Here is a 12118-nt window from a genome sequence, read left to right as displayed (position 1 = left end):
TCCAGACACATGTGGAAGCCGTAGCATATTGAGCATCTAATCCCATCTAATCCCAGCTTCCTACAGGCAAGAAGGGTAGTGGAAACAGGAAGACAGACACCCAGGAAGCCTTCTGGCCGGCTAGCCTGGGTTGTCCTGCCCTCCACACGTGGGGCGCACACACACCCCAGCAGGAAGTACAGGTAAAAACAAATCTTTAAGCCACATGTGGCACTGCATACCGGTCACCCCAGCACAGAAGGCTGAGGCAGGGTACTCAGTCTCAGGGCAGCCACAAGGTGCAGCGGCCGTGTCCACAGGGAGGTGGGCAGTGTGGTCTGCAAACTGGAGTACCACGCAGTCATGAACAGGACGAGACTCTAACACCAGCCGCAGTGTGGCAGACCCCCAAGGACATCCTGCCTCACGAGACCAGACACAAAGTCCAGTGTGGGACAATGGCAGGAAACGCAAAGATCAGAAACCAGAGACAGGAAACGGGCTCCAGAGGAAGGCTAGTCTGACAGCCACAGCCATCAGTGGCTTTGGGAGGAGCTGCTGGCAGCCAGGTGCTGTGGGGCAGAGCGTAGGCAAGCCTGAGGCCAGCCTGTGCTCAAAGTGGGAATCAGTCACCCAGGCACTGAGGGAGGCAGGACAGCAGGACTTCAGGGTCACCACAGCTACTTTGTGAGTTGGAGCCCTGATTGTACGACCCTGTCTCAAAGACCAAGGAGGAAGACGGCTGGGCGTGGCCCAGGGGCAAGGCGGCCTAGCAGGAAACCTTTTCCGGGCTTCACCACAGCAAGGCCTGCCTTGCGCAATCAGCTGTAATAGCGGACAGGGTTCCTGACACTCAGGCAGCAGACCAGCGCCTCACCTGATTCATGGAGAAGTGGCTGGGGGCCACAGGGGCATATACGGCACCCCCAAGCCGAGGGCCCTCCAGGACCTATCCTGCACAGTTCAGCCCGAATTGACCAGACCTCCAAGACAATGTAACTCCTCAAAATGTCTTTAGTTCTCAGAACAGGGTCCTACAGAATGGAGAACTCTAGACAGGACAGCGACCTCAGTGGCAAAGGTGTGAGGTGCAGCCAGTGCTCTGAGACCGCACAAGGAGGGCTGTGGTTGCTGGCTGCCCTGGTGGCAGTGCTGGCCTTGTCCAGGGCCACATTCCCCAAGGCATCGGCCAGGTGGGAACCCTCTGATCAAAAGGCAAAGAGGTTGTGGCCCGTACTCTTGGTCCCATGGAGCAGCAGGCAAGGGTACTGGACAGGACGAGGGTGCTGGTGAGTGAGGAAGGGGATCAGCTGGCTCCTGCTGCGTGGCCCCTGCCGCGTGGGCTCCTTCCCTGTTCTCAGACCAGCCCCTCACACCAGGAGTGGGCGCTGGACCAGTTCTTGCTGAAGTCATAAACTCACTTGAAGTTGCAGCAATCCCCCTGCCTCAGTCAGTCTCCAGGGTGCTAGAATTTAACCTGGCCCACCAGCTGGTGATGGGGTTACAGAGTGCCCTCCCATCAGACCTCAGGGTTTGTGGGTTCACGCAGCTGCCACGCTGCAGGCACGGGAGGTCAGAGGACAACCTACAGGAGTCGGTGGCTCCTTCGCCAGTGGGCGCACTGGGGTGTCTCACCCAACAGTCTTGCTTTTCAGAATGGGACAGGGGTACAAGCTGGGACCCTGGCAGAGCAGTGTGCTGGCCAGGGAAGGCGGGCTCAGCCAGGGATGATACTGAACCCTGACTGCGGTGAGCTCACCCACAGCGGGCTACTGTACCAGGCGGTAGGTGATGTAGCGGCCGGCTGTCTCACTAGGACGGATGATCTTCACAACCTGCCCTCGCTTGATCCCAAAATAGCGCGCCACTGGGTCCCCAGCCTGGATCCTGGGCAGCTGGCTTTCACGAAGCTTGCTGGGACACCATTAAGGAAAAGGCTGGTGGGGCAGTACTGGGGTAAGGAGTCTGGAGTGGGGAGGGAGGGCGGGGTAAAGGATACTATGGAGTGTGGAGTGGGGAGGGAGGGAAGGAGAGAGGGAGGGCGGGGGTAAAGGATATTATGGTGTGTGGAGTCGGGAGGGAGGGAGGGAGGGAGGGGTAAAGGATATTATGGAGTGTGGAGTGGGGAGGGAGGGAGGGCGGGGTAAAGGAAACTATGGAGTGGGGAGTGGGGAGGGAGGGCGGGGTAAAGGATACTATCCAGTGTGGAGTGGGGAGGGAGGGAGGGAGGGAGAGAGGACAGGGTAAAGGACACTATCCAGTGGGGAGGGAGGGAGGGAGGAAGGACAGGGTAAAGGACACTATACAGTGTGGAGTGGGGAGGGAGGGAGGGCGGGGTAAAGGAAACTATGGAGTGGGGAGTGGGGAGGGAGGGCGGGGTAAAGGATACTATCCAGTGTGGAGTGGGAAGGGAGGGAGGGAGGAAGGGAGGGAGGAAGGACAGGGTAAAGGACACTATCCAGTGTGGAATGGGGAGGGAGGGAGGGAGGGAGGAAGGACAGGGTAAAGGATACTATCCAGTGTGGAGTGGGGAGAGAAGGAGGGAGGGAAGGAGGGAGGGAGGGAGGGAGGGAGGGAGGGAGGGAGGGAGGGAGGGAGGGAGGACGGGGTAAAGGATACTATCGAGCCAGCAGCTCTGTCACCTCCTCCTTCGTCATGACCACATGCTCAGGGACCAGCTGTGGAGACAGAGACCCACCCTCAGCCAGGGAGTCACCAGGGACCACAAGAGACCCCAATAGGAGTGGAATAAGGGACAGGAGCAGGCTATGACCACCACCAATTTGGAGCACAGAGCCACAGCACCAAAGCTGGGGAACCACCCTGCCCCAGGACATGAACAGCAGAGCCCGAGGCTGGGGGTCCAGGGCTCTGTCCACTCAGGCACTGCGGCGCTCCACCCCACCTGGCCGCCCCCTAGGACAGATGCACACCTCGTGTTCCCTGCGCTCCACCCCACCTGGCCGCCCCCCAGGACAGGTGCACACCTCGTGTTCCCTGCGCTCCACCCCACCTGGCCGCCCCCCAGGACAGATGCACACCCCGTGTTCCCTGCGCTCCACCCCACCTGGCCGCCCCCCAGGACAGGTGCACACCCCGTGTTCCCTGCGCTCCACCCCACCTGGTCGCCCCCAGGATAGGTGCACACCTCGTGTTCCCTGCGCTCCACCCCACCTGGCCGCCCCCCAGGACAGGTGCACACCTCGTGTTCCCTGCGATCCACCCCACCTGGTCGCCCCCAGGACAGGTGCACACCCCGTGTTCCCTGCGCTCCACCCCACCTGGCCGCCCCCCAGGACAGGTGCACACCCCGTGTTCCCTGCGCTCCACCCCACCTGGTCGCCCCCAGGATAGGTGCACACCCCGTGTTCCCTGCGCTCCACCCCACCTGGCCGCCCCCCAGGACAGGTGCACACCCCGTGTTCCCTGCGCTCCACCCCACCTGGCCGCCCCCAGGACAGGTGCACACCTCGTGCTCCGTGATGTTGATGAGCAGCTCCTGCTGTAGGAACTGCTCCAGCACGTACTTCGGTGCCATGTCCACCAGGGACTGCTTGGCGGAGGGCGTCATGCCCTGCTGCACCACGATCAGTGCCCGCGTGATGTTCTCCTCCTGCATGCGCTGGCAGTACACCTTGATGGTCTTGATGCCCACCTTGGGCTCCTCTGCGGACACATAGCACGACCCTCATGTCCACTGCCGGAGACCACCACTGCCCTGCCTGTGGTCTCGGGTGTCTCTATTTGCCAGGGAAAATCAGAGCAGCCAGGAGCCTTGAATGGGGCTGGGCAGGAGGAAGCTGCACGGTACCCTGACCCTGTTCCGTCAGCTGCTCTGAGGTTTGAGGACGTGGTATTGTCAGCTTGGCAGCCTCAAGGAAGAGGAAACAGATCCTCTGTCTACATGGGGCTAACCTCGGCTCCTCAGACAGACTGGGGTGCACTGGAGCATCAGGACCCAAAAGTGCAGAACCAGGCCCACATGGTTTGCCAACTGCTGGGTCTCAGACTCTCTACTCCCAACTATTTAGTTTTTCTTTTGAGGACAGGGTTTCTCTACATCAGTTCTCAATCTTCAGGTACTGACCCCTGAGACCACAGGAAAACACAGATATTTACATTGTGACTCACACAGCAAAATAACAGTTAGGAAGTAGCAACAAAAACAATTTTATGGCTGGGGGTCCCCACAACACATGGCACTGTTTTATTAAAGGATAGTAGCATTAGGAAGGCTGAGAACTCACTGTACAGACCAGGCTGGCCTTGACAGCCTGCCTCAGCCTCTGCTTCCCGAGTGCTACGATTACAGACTACGCTACTACGCCCATCCCTGCACCCCTAACTCTCACAAAAAATCATAGGCCCCAGGACCTCAAAGTGTCAGGATATTAGAGGCAGGCTGTTTGAGGACACCAGGAGGCAGGCGCCCAGGGTGGCAACCCCTCTCATGAGACACCATCCGAGCTGCCTGGGGTGTAAGGAGAAACTACAGAATACATCAGACAGGAGCCAGAGTGACTGGGGGCTGGTGATGAGACGCCAGGGGCAGAGAATGGCCACGCACTGGACAAGGGAAGGTTCCCAGGGGAGCAGGAACAAAAGCAGGCTAGGCGGCTGCCATAGTCCTGCAGCCAAAGCAGGGCCAGGGTGGAACCCACAAAGCGGAAGACCACAGACAAAGGGGAGAGAGCTGTTACACACTGCCATGAGCCCCACCTGGGAAGAACACAAACATCTGGTCTGTGGGGTCATCATTGTGGGCCACCAGCACGGTGAGGTCTGTGCGCCTTGGTCTTCCTTCGCTGGGTTTGTCCCCAAACTGTGCCTTGAACTCCTCAAGGGTCTGGTCCAGCTCATCCTGAGTCACCAAGTAGCCACGGTCATGACACAGCTGCAGGGACAAAGAGCCAGCTGTCCTCAGAGAGGGAGTGGAAATCCGCAGGAGAGCTGGGACTGCAGCACCCAGATGTGACCCTGACCTGACCCTGCAGCGCCGTAGGCCACGTGGGCTCCAAGCTCTGGACTGGCTCCAGCCAAGACCCACGCATCCCCAAGCAACCATAGGGCAACCTCACTGCGCCCCCACAACCACAAGCTCTTCAACACGGAGACCAGACATCGCCATCCTGTTAAGTCTTGGGGCTGAGCGTCCTGTAGTCCACCTAACACAATAAATCAAAACTACGCAGACCTCTTTCTCCACTGGCCTGGAACTCACTCTGTAGACCAGGCTAGCCTCGAACTCACAGAAATCCTCCTGCCTCTGCCTCCCGAGTGCTGCGATTAAAGGCGTGCGCCACCACTGCCCCGCCTACCTAGATTTATTATTTTTGAAACAGGGTCTCGTTATGAAGCCCTGGGTGACCTCAGCCTGGTCTTGAACTCAGAGACTGACCTGCCTCTGGCCCAAGAGTGACGGGGATGAAAGCTTGTGCCATCAAATTAGCATTTTTACCTTCTGTTTATTTTGGTTTCTTAACACAAGCCCTTATTACAAAGCCCTGGAACTCACTCTGCAGATCAGTCTAGCTTCAGACATACAGAGAGTCACCCGCCTCGGCCACCACGCCGGCCGAAGCTGTGGTTGGAGATGGCTGCGAGCTGCCACAGGGGTACTGGGGCCTGGGTTAGGCTGGCGGAGCGGCTGCCCACCACCCCGACAGCAGGGGCACGTAGCTCCCCGCCTCCGCCCGGTTCCCTCTGAGACAGCGTCGGGAGGCTGAAGCAGGACGCCAGCCATCGCTGGAGGCCAGCGTGGGCGCCCCGCACCCGAGAAGCTGCGGCGCGGCAGGACGCCAGCCTGGGTGAACGGCCTCAGTCCGTCCGCAACTCGGCACTCGCTCAAGCCTCACCACGCGCGACTCGCCTGCATGATAGTCTTGCGGATCTTCCACAGCCGGTAAGTCTCCTCCTCGTCGTCCATGTTGCGGCTCTTCGGAAACAACTGCGCTTGCGCGCCACTGCCAGCGCTGAGCCTGCGCCGGACTACGAAAACTGCGCCTGCGTGGAATAACGGAGCGGCCTCCCCTGCCCCGCCCGGTTCTGTGCTGTCTGCGGCGAAGGCCTGAATAAAGCGACGACCACGGCAGGCTGCGCGGTGGGCAGCCCCAGCACGGAGCTTCGCGAGATAGCGCACGGGAAGATCTCGCGATACCTGGGGGGTATATGGACCACGCCTCCAATCCCAGCTCTCGGAGGTAGCGGTCCCTGGAGCCATGAGTTCGAGGCTGGCCTGGGAGTGTGTATGGCGTGGGACGGTGTAGAAGCCTAGAAGGCTTTCTCTCAGTGGCCGTGCCTCGAGTTTGTGCGGGGACCTTATACAAGAGCCAAGGCCACGGGCCTCAATTTCCTTTTATGTACAAGGTTTTTTGTTGTTGTTTGATTTCTTTCTTTCTTTCTTTTTTTTCTCCGAGACAGGGTTTCTCTAGCTTTGGAAGCTGTGCTGGAAGAACTCGCTTTTGTAGACCAGGCTGGTCTTGAACTCAGAGATCCTCCTGCCTGTCTTCCGAGTGCTGGGGTTAAAGGCATGTGCCACCACTGCCTGGCTACATACAACTTTTTATTAGTAGCATATATTAGTATATATTCATTTTGCGTGATAATGGGTTCCCTTATCTAAAAAATCAGTTTGCAGCACCCATGTGAGGTGGCCCCCAACTATCTGTAACTCCATATCCAAAAGGTCTGTCGTCTCTACCCCCATGGGTACCGCAGTTAATACCCCCTCACAGATACACAAATAAACATAATTAAAATGCTCACAATCGCCGGGCAATGGTGGCACACGCCTTTAATCCCAGCACTCGGGCGGCAGAGGCAGGAGGATCTCTTGAGTTCAAGACCAGCCTGGTCTACAAGAGCTAGTTCCAGGACAGGCTCCAAAGCTACAGAGAAACTCTGTCTCAAAGAAAAACAAATAACAACAACAAAAACCTCACAACCTAAGAGGAAAATATTCTGAATGTATGGGGAAATACATAATCAACAAACAGACGGGTGTGGTGGGTGGTGGGCTAGCCTGTGGAAAGGTTAACAAGGCGGTGAGCCCTAAGGCTTCTGGGGCTAAACCCTCCAACTTGTAGACTTCCCATAAATGCTTATGTCTGTTTCCTCTATCGGGGGTGGGAAGGGCAGTCCTGGCTGGCCTGAAATTTGATGTATGGATTAGGTTGGTCTCAGGTGAACTAGGATTAAAGGTGAGGGCCAGCATGACCAGCAAGATCAGGCACTGGAAAACCAGACACTGGCCGCACCTTCACTTCTGTCCTGCCTGTCCTTGCCGTTCACAGGTCAGCAGCAGTTCCTGCCTGGGAAGACAGCAAGCGTACCTGACTCCTGAGCCCACCACACGGACTGCAGAGCTGGGCTGAGCCGTGGATGCAAAGCAAGGGGATAATCTGGGCAAAAACATTTTTGGAAAATGAGCCCCCTAGGGTCGGGGGTGGTAGGTGCGTTTGGCTCCAGTACTCTGGTGGGCAGATCTCTCAGTGAGTTCTTTCCCAGACTCTGACTTTTTTTGGGGGGGGGGTCACTGATATTAACTCAGGAAACATGGCCTCTCATTCTTTATGTGGCTGTTGTTTGGTTTGGTTTGGTATTTGGTTGGTTTTTTTTTTTTTTTTTTTTTTTTTTTTTTTTGGTTTTTCGAGACAGGGTTTCTCTGTAGCTTTGGAGCCTGTCCTGGAACTCGCTCTGTAGACCAGGCTGGCCTCGAACTCACAGAGATCCACCTGCCTCTGCCTTCCCAGTGCTGGGAGTGTGCCACCACTGCCCAGCAGTTTGGTTTTGAGACAGGGTCTCTCTATGTAGATCTGGCTGTCCCAGAATCCACTATGTAGACCAAACTCAAAGAGATCTGACTGCCTCTGCCTCTAGAATGCTGTGATTAAAGACATGTGCCACTCCTCCAGATGACTGCCTCATTCTTGGTGGAAATGAGCGGTCATGAAGTTTCTGCACCCCAATAAACCTCTCCGCGGACACAATAATCCAAACCACACAAAAATCAAACCAAATTAGAAAAGGCCCAGGTTTAATGGATACCAGCACCCCTGGGTGGCCTTCCAACACCTCAGAGAGGAAATGGGGGAAGGAAGATCAGAAAACCACGTGTTTGTTCTCGGGGGGGGGGGGCTGTTTAAATGCCCTGTGGGAGTGGTCTTGAGCATCTCTGGGAGGGGTCATCATTTGGCAGACTCTCTTGGGGATGGAGTCTGGACTGAGGCAACTCCAAGGGGAGGGGCTTGAGATAGAACTTTCCACCCAAACCTTCCAGATTTCTTGGACATATGGATGCCAGGGGCTGAGGTGAAGCCTTAACCCAAGAATTCCAGACTCTTTGGGTATATGGGTGCATGCCCAGGGCTGGGGTGATGCCAGAACCTGAGTGTGGGACATAAGAAAACAGCTGGGTGCAGGACAGGGGCTTCCCAGTGGCCACCGGATGAGTTCCGCTATGGGGAGCCAGCCCCGTCTCTGCCTGCAGGAGCCCGCCTCACCTGCTGGGGTGCTTCCAAAGGAAGTGGCCCCCAATGGAAGAGGCACTAACAGGTGATGTGGCTTTGTAGGAGTAGGTGTGGCCTTGTGGAAGGAAGTGTGGCGCTGTGGGGTGGGCTTTGAGGTCTTATATATTGTCAGAAGGCCTGATGGTTAGAGGTTGCAGTCTTTCCAAGTGAGAGACCCCCCCTCCCCAGTGAGACTTCTGCTCCTTACACGCCCTTCTCTGGAGAACATCTTTAGGCCGGGAGGACTGACCTTATCTGAAGTTGTATCTAAGCCTGGACACCGGTGGGGTGGGTTTATCTCTAGTGTGACCCTTGGCACAGTTTCCTGCTAGAAGTTTGCCCCCTGCTGCAGATATGGTTACTAAGATTGTACTAGGAGCTTTGATACAGGACCCTGCTGCCGCTAACTCAGCCTTATAATAGGAACCTGCCACTTCATGCACATTAGGATTTGTCCCCAGGCTTCCCAATCCTATACTTTCCTATAATTTCCTATACTCTGGAGTAAAATTGAGCTGACTCACTGAGGTCACATCCAAGAGGGCTGTCTCCGTTCTATCTGTCACATTCCTGAGGAAGATGGAGACCCACAGTATATGCTTGAAGGGACCAGGACCAGTCTTTATGCCAGGGGTCAGTTTGCTAAGACCTCGGCCCCATATTACTTAAGTTGACGCGTGTCAACTTCAACCAGACCCTCAGGAAGTACATCTAGCCTGGTAGCCGGTCAGTGCTACCTGGTCACAAGCAGGAACTGTTCTTGCTGTTTTCAGTCAGACAGACGCTGGACACAGCGGACAGACCCCTGACACCATAACCACAGCTGCTGACCAGATGTCATGAGCCAATCACAGAATGATTCCTGTATCAGTAAGGGTCTACACCCAATCACTTCACTGCAGCTTGAATTCCCCTAAGCAGGCTTCAAGGGCTGCCTTACCCTCCCCAGGGTCAACACCATTTTGGGTGGGTCCCAGAATGCTGATTTTTCTCGAGAATAAAGCGGTTTTCTGTAAAAGCATTTGGAGCGACCTGTGCACCCTACTCAAGACACTGCTCATTGTCCCCGACCACTTCCTGTTGCCTTAGCTACGCCTCCAGCACCGTGTCTGCCTGCATGACACCACGCCACACCATGATGATGTTATGCAGAATCCGCGAAGTCCCCAAAAGCCAAGCAGAAGACCGAGTCCGTATGTAAAAGCAAAGAGCCTTTATTTTATGCAAGTTTACAAATTCGGTCTCTCCACAGGTCCAGCGTATTGGTATTGGAATAAACAGAGAGCCCCGAGCTCAGTTAGAGTAGGGTTTTTATAGCAGTATGGGGTCTCTGAAGTTCAGGACCCCTGATTGGCTGACATTTGTCTAGGGGTGTCCTGGTGAGTGTGTACTGGCAGGTGGTCTACAGTTAGGCATTTCCTTTGAATGGTCTGCTCTTGGGTGGTGCTCAGGTAATCTCACCTTGTGGTTCTTCCTGCAACTAGGTATTGCTTCAGGGTAAACTACTGAGACTCAGGCCTCCATTTCATTTCATCGATGGCTGAGTCCTACTCTGGCAGGTGATAATGGTTGGAAGTAAGAACTTTCTTTGGATGATCTGCTCATATTTAACTTATCATGGCTGGCTCCTACCGATGACAATGGACTAAACCTCTGAAAATGAAAAAGAAGCTACCCCAATTTAATGTTTTCCTTTCTAACTGGTGCTGTCAAAAAAAATTATTTTTAAAAAGCCAGGCAGTGGTGGTGCAGCCTTTAATCCCAGCACTCGGGAGGCAGAGGCAGGCGGATCTCTGTGAGTTCGAGGTCAGCCTGGCCCACAGAGCAAGTTCCAGGACAGTTAGGGTGTTACACAGAGAAGCCCTGTCTTGAGAAACAAACAATCAGAGCTGCCGTTGTCATGGTATTTTTTCACGGCAATTTAAACCCTAAGATACCTCCATTCCCTGGATCTGGCCTCTTGGTGTGGATCCCCGGTTCCGCTGCTCCTTTCCTGGCCCCTCACACCCTTTCCTCCTGGTCTCTCTCATTCTTTCCTGTCACCAGCCAACTGCACAAGTTTCCCTACCAGGAACGCCACAGCCAACACACTTGCCCAGGTTCCAGAAAGGGAAACAATAACCCAGGAATGGAACACCCTCACAACAAAAATAAAGCCGGATATAACACCAAGAAACACCTCAACTATAACTCCAGATGCCTCGATGCTGGAGTAAAGGTCCCCAGAATTTAGGACAGCTGACTCCATGATGGCATGCCATTCTGGCCATAGCAGCACACAGACAGCGCCCCTGCAGAAATGAAAACAGACCCAGTCCATCAAAGTCCACAGTTCTGGAGAGACTCCAAATGTACTGACCCTTTGGACCCCTGTAGCTCTGCTCTGGCTGGCAACTGTTCTTGTTAACTGCAGCCTGCAGCATGCCAACCCAGGACGGACGTGGCTTTTGTGCTTAAAAGCTCCCGCTGAGAAAGACTCAGGGCTACACTGGGATCCCGAACACCCAGTGTGGTCGCTAGCCGGTTATAAAGACTTTCTATTGGCTTCTCTGGTGGATACCTCATAACACCAGAGTGAAACCGCAACACTAAACAACCAAGACAGCGCACCTCCCCTGAAGGCGGCCGGGCTGACGCTGTAGTTGCCGGCGGGGCTGACGCTGCGCACCTCCCCTGAAGGCGGCCAGGCTGACGCTATAGTTGCCCGCGGCTCTGAGATAAGCAACAGAGCTGGAGCACAAGACAAGGAAGGACTTCCGTGGTAGAACACAGTTTATGCTGTGGAACATTTGCTTAATAATGCAATGTCTGTTGCATTCTTATGTTAGAAGATTTATCCATCGCGCATACACGTGTACAGTGCCCTGTCTGCATGTGCATACCAGAAGAGGGCGTCGGATCTCATTACAGATGGTTGTGAGCCACCAAGTGGTTGCTGAGAATTGAACTCAGGACCTCTGGAAGAGCAGCCAGTGCTCTTAACCGCTGAGCCATCTCTCCAGCCCAATGTGCTGCGTTCTTTTATGTTGCAATTGTTTAACTCAGTGAAGCTGTGTTACTTTGCCTGTCTACAACACCTGAATGGTTTGTTAAAGACTGACTGAGAGGCAGGAGAAAGGATGGGGGGCTGGCAGGCAGAGAGTACGAATGAGGGAGAAATCTGAGAGAAAGAGCAAGGAACAAGAAAAGAAGGGGCCAGCCACACAGCCAACACGGAATACGAAGGAAAGAAAACATATACAGAAATAGAGAAAGGTAAAAGCCCAGGGACAAAAGGTCGACAGAATAATTTAAGAAAAGCTGGGGGCCATGGTTGAACCCTCCCTGGCAGAGGCAGCCACTCTCCTGGACTTCTCCGTCCCAAATAAAACTTTTTCTCAAAAGAAAAAAAAGAAAAGAAAAGAAAAGCTGGCTTTGGGTTCTACAAGCCGGGCGGTGGTGGGGCACGCCTTCAACCCCAGCACTCGGGAGGCAGAGGCAGGCGGATCTCTCTGAGTTCGAGGCCGGCCTGGGGCAGACAAAGCTCCAGGACAGCGAGGGCTGCACAGAGAATCCACCTTGTCTCAAAAACCAAAGTAAACAAACAACAAATAAATAAGAAATGAAAGTACTGGTTGTCTGGTTAGAAACTG

At 55.0% G+C, this 12118-nt stretch overlaps 1 protein-coding gene and 1 long non-coding RNA gene across 3 annotated transcripts; one reads left to right on the top strand and one right to left on the bottom strand.

Moving 5' to 3' along the window:
• Window positions 1–975: 975 nt before the first annotated feature.
• Polr2e (RNA polymerase II, I and III subunit E) lies at window positions 976–6006 on the bottom strand. Of its 2 annotated transcripts, none has more exons than XM_087909425.1 (5): window positions 5849–6006; window positions 4699–4873; window positions 3449–3645; window positions 2599–2657; window positions 976–1893 (listed from the first exon to the last, which is right to left on the bottom strand). In XM_087909425.1, exons 1-5 carry the CDS (start codon window positions 5903–5905, stop codon window positions 1749–1751), a joined length of 633 nt encoding a protein of 210 aa, XP_087765551.1. In that variant the 5' UTR covers window positions 5906–6006; the 3' UTR covers window positions 976–1748. The 2 variants fall into 2 exon arrangements, with proteins under 2 accessions (XP_087765551.1, XP_087765552.1); XM_087909426.1 differs by having other exon boundaries at window positions 5835–5968.
• A 7-nt stretch (window positions 6007–6013) lies between these two features.
• On the top strand, window positions 6014–7891 carry LOC148121257 (uncharacterized). The gene is made up of 2 exons (XR_015738637.1): window positions 6014–6179; window positions 7272–7891. It is a non-coding gene; the product is annotated as an uncharacterized LOC148121257 (long non-coding RNA).
• The last annotated feature ends 4227 nt before the right edge of the window (window positions 7892–12118 follow it).

Source organism: Myodes glareolus, chromosome 8 (assembly GCF_982192425.1).
Source record: "Myodes glareolus chromosome 8, mMyoGla1.1, whole genome shotgun sequence".
Taxonomy (NCBI): domain Eukaryota; kingdom Metazoa; phylum Chordata; class Mammalia; order Rodentia; family Cricetidae; genus Myodes; species Myodes glareolus.
This window is presented reverse-complemented; position numbering and strand designations above follow the sequence as displayed.

Bases quoted from the DNA above. Each gene is read 5' to 3' on its own strand.
- Polr2e (XM_087909425.1), bottom strand. From the start codon at position 5,905: ATGGACGACGAGGAGGAGACTTACCGGCTGTGGAAGATCCGCAAGACT. The intron at 3,646-4,698 runs GTGGGGCTCATG...ATGTGTCCGCAG, and splicing joins GATGTTTGTGTTCTTCCCAG to AGGAGCCCAAGGTGGGCATC. The intron at 2,658-3,448 runs GTGTGCACCTGT...CTGTCTCCACAG, and splicing joins TCAACATCACGGAGCACGAG to CTGGTCCCTGAGCATGTGGT.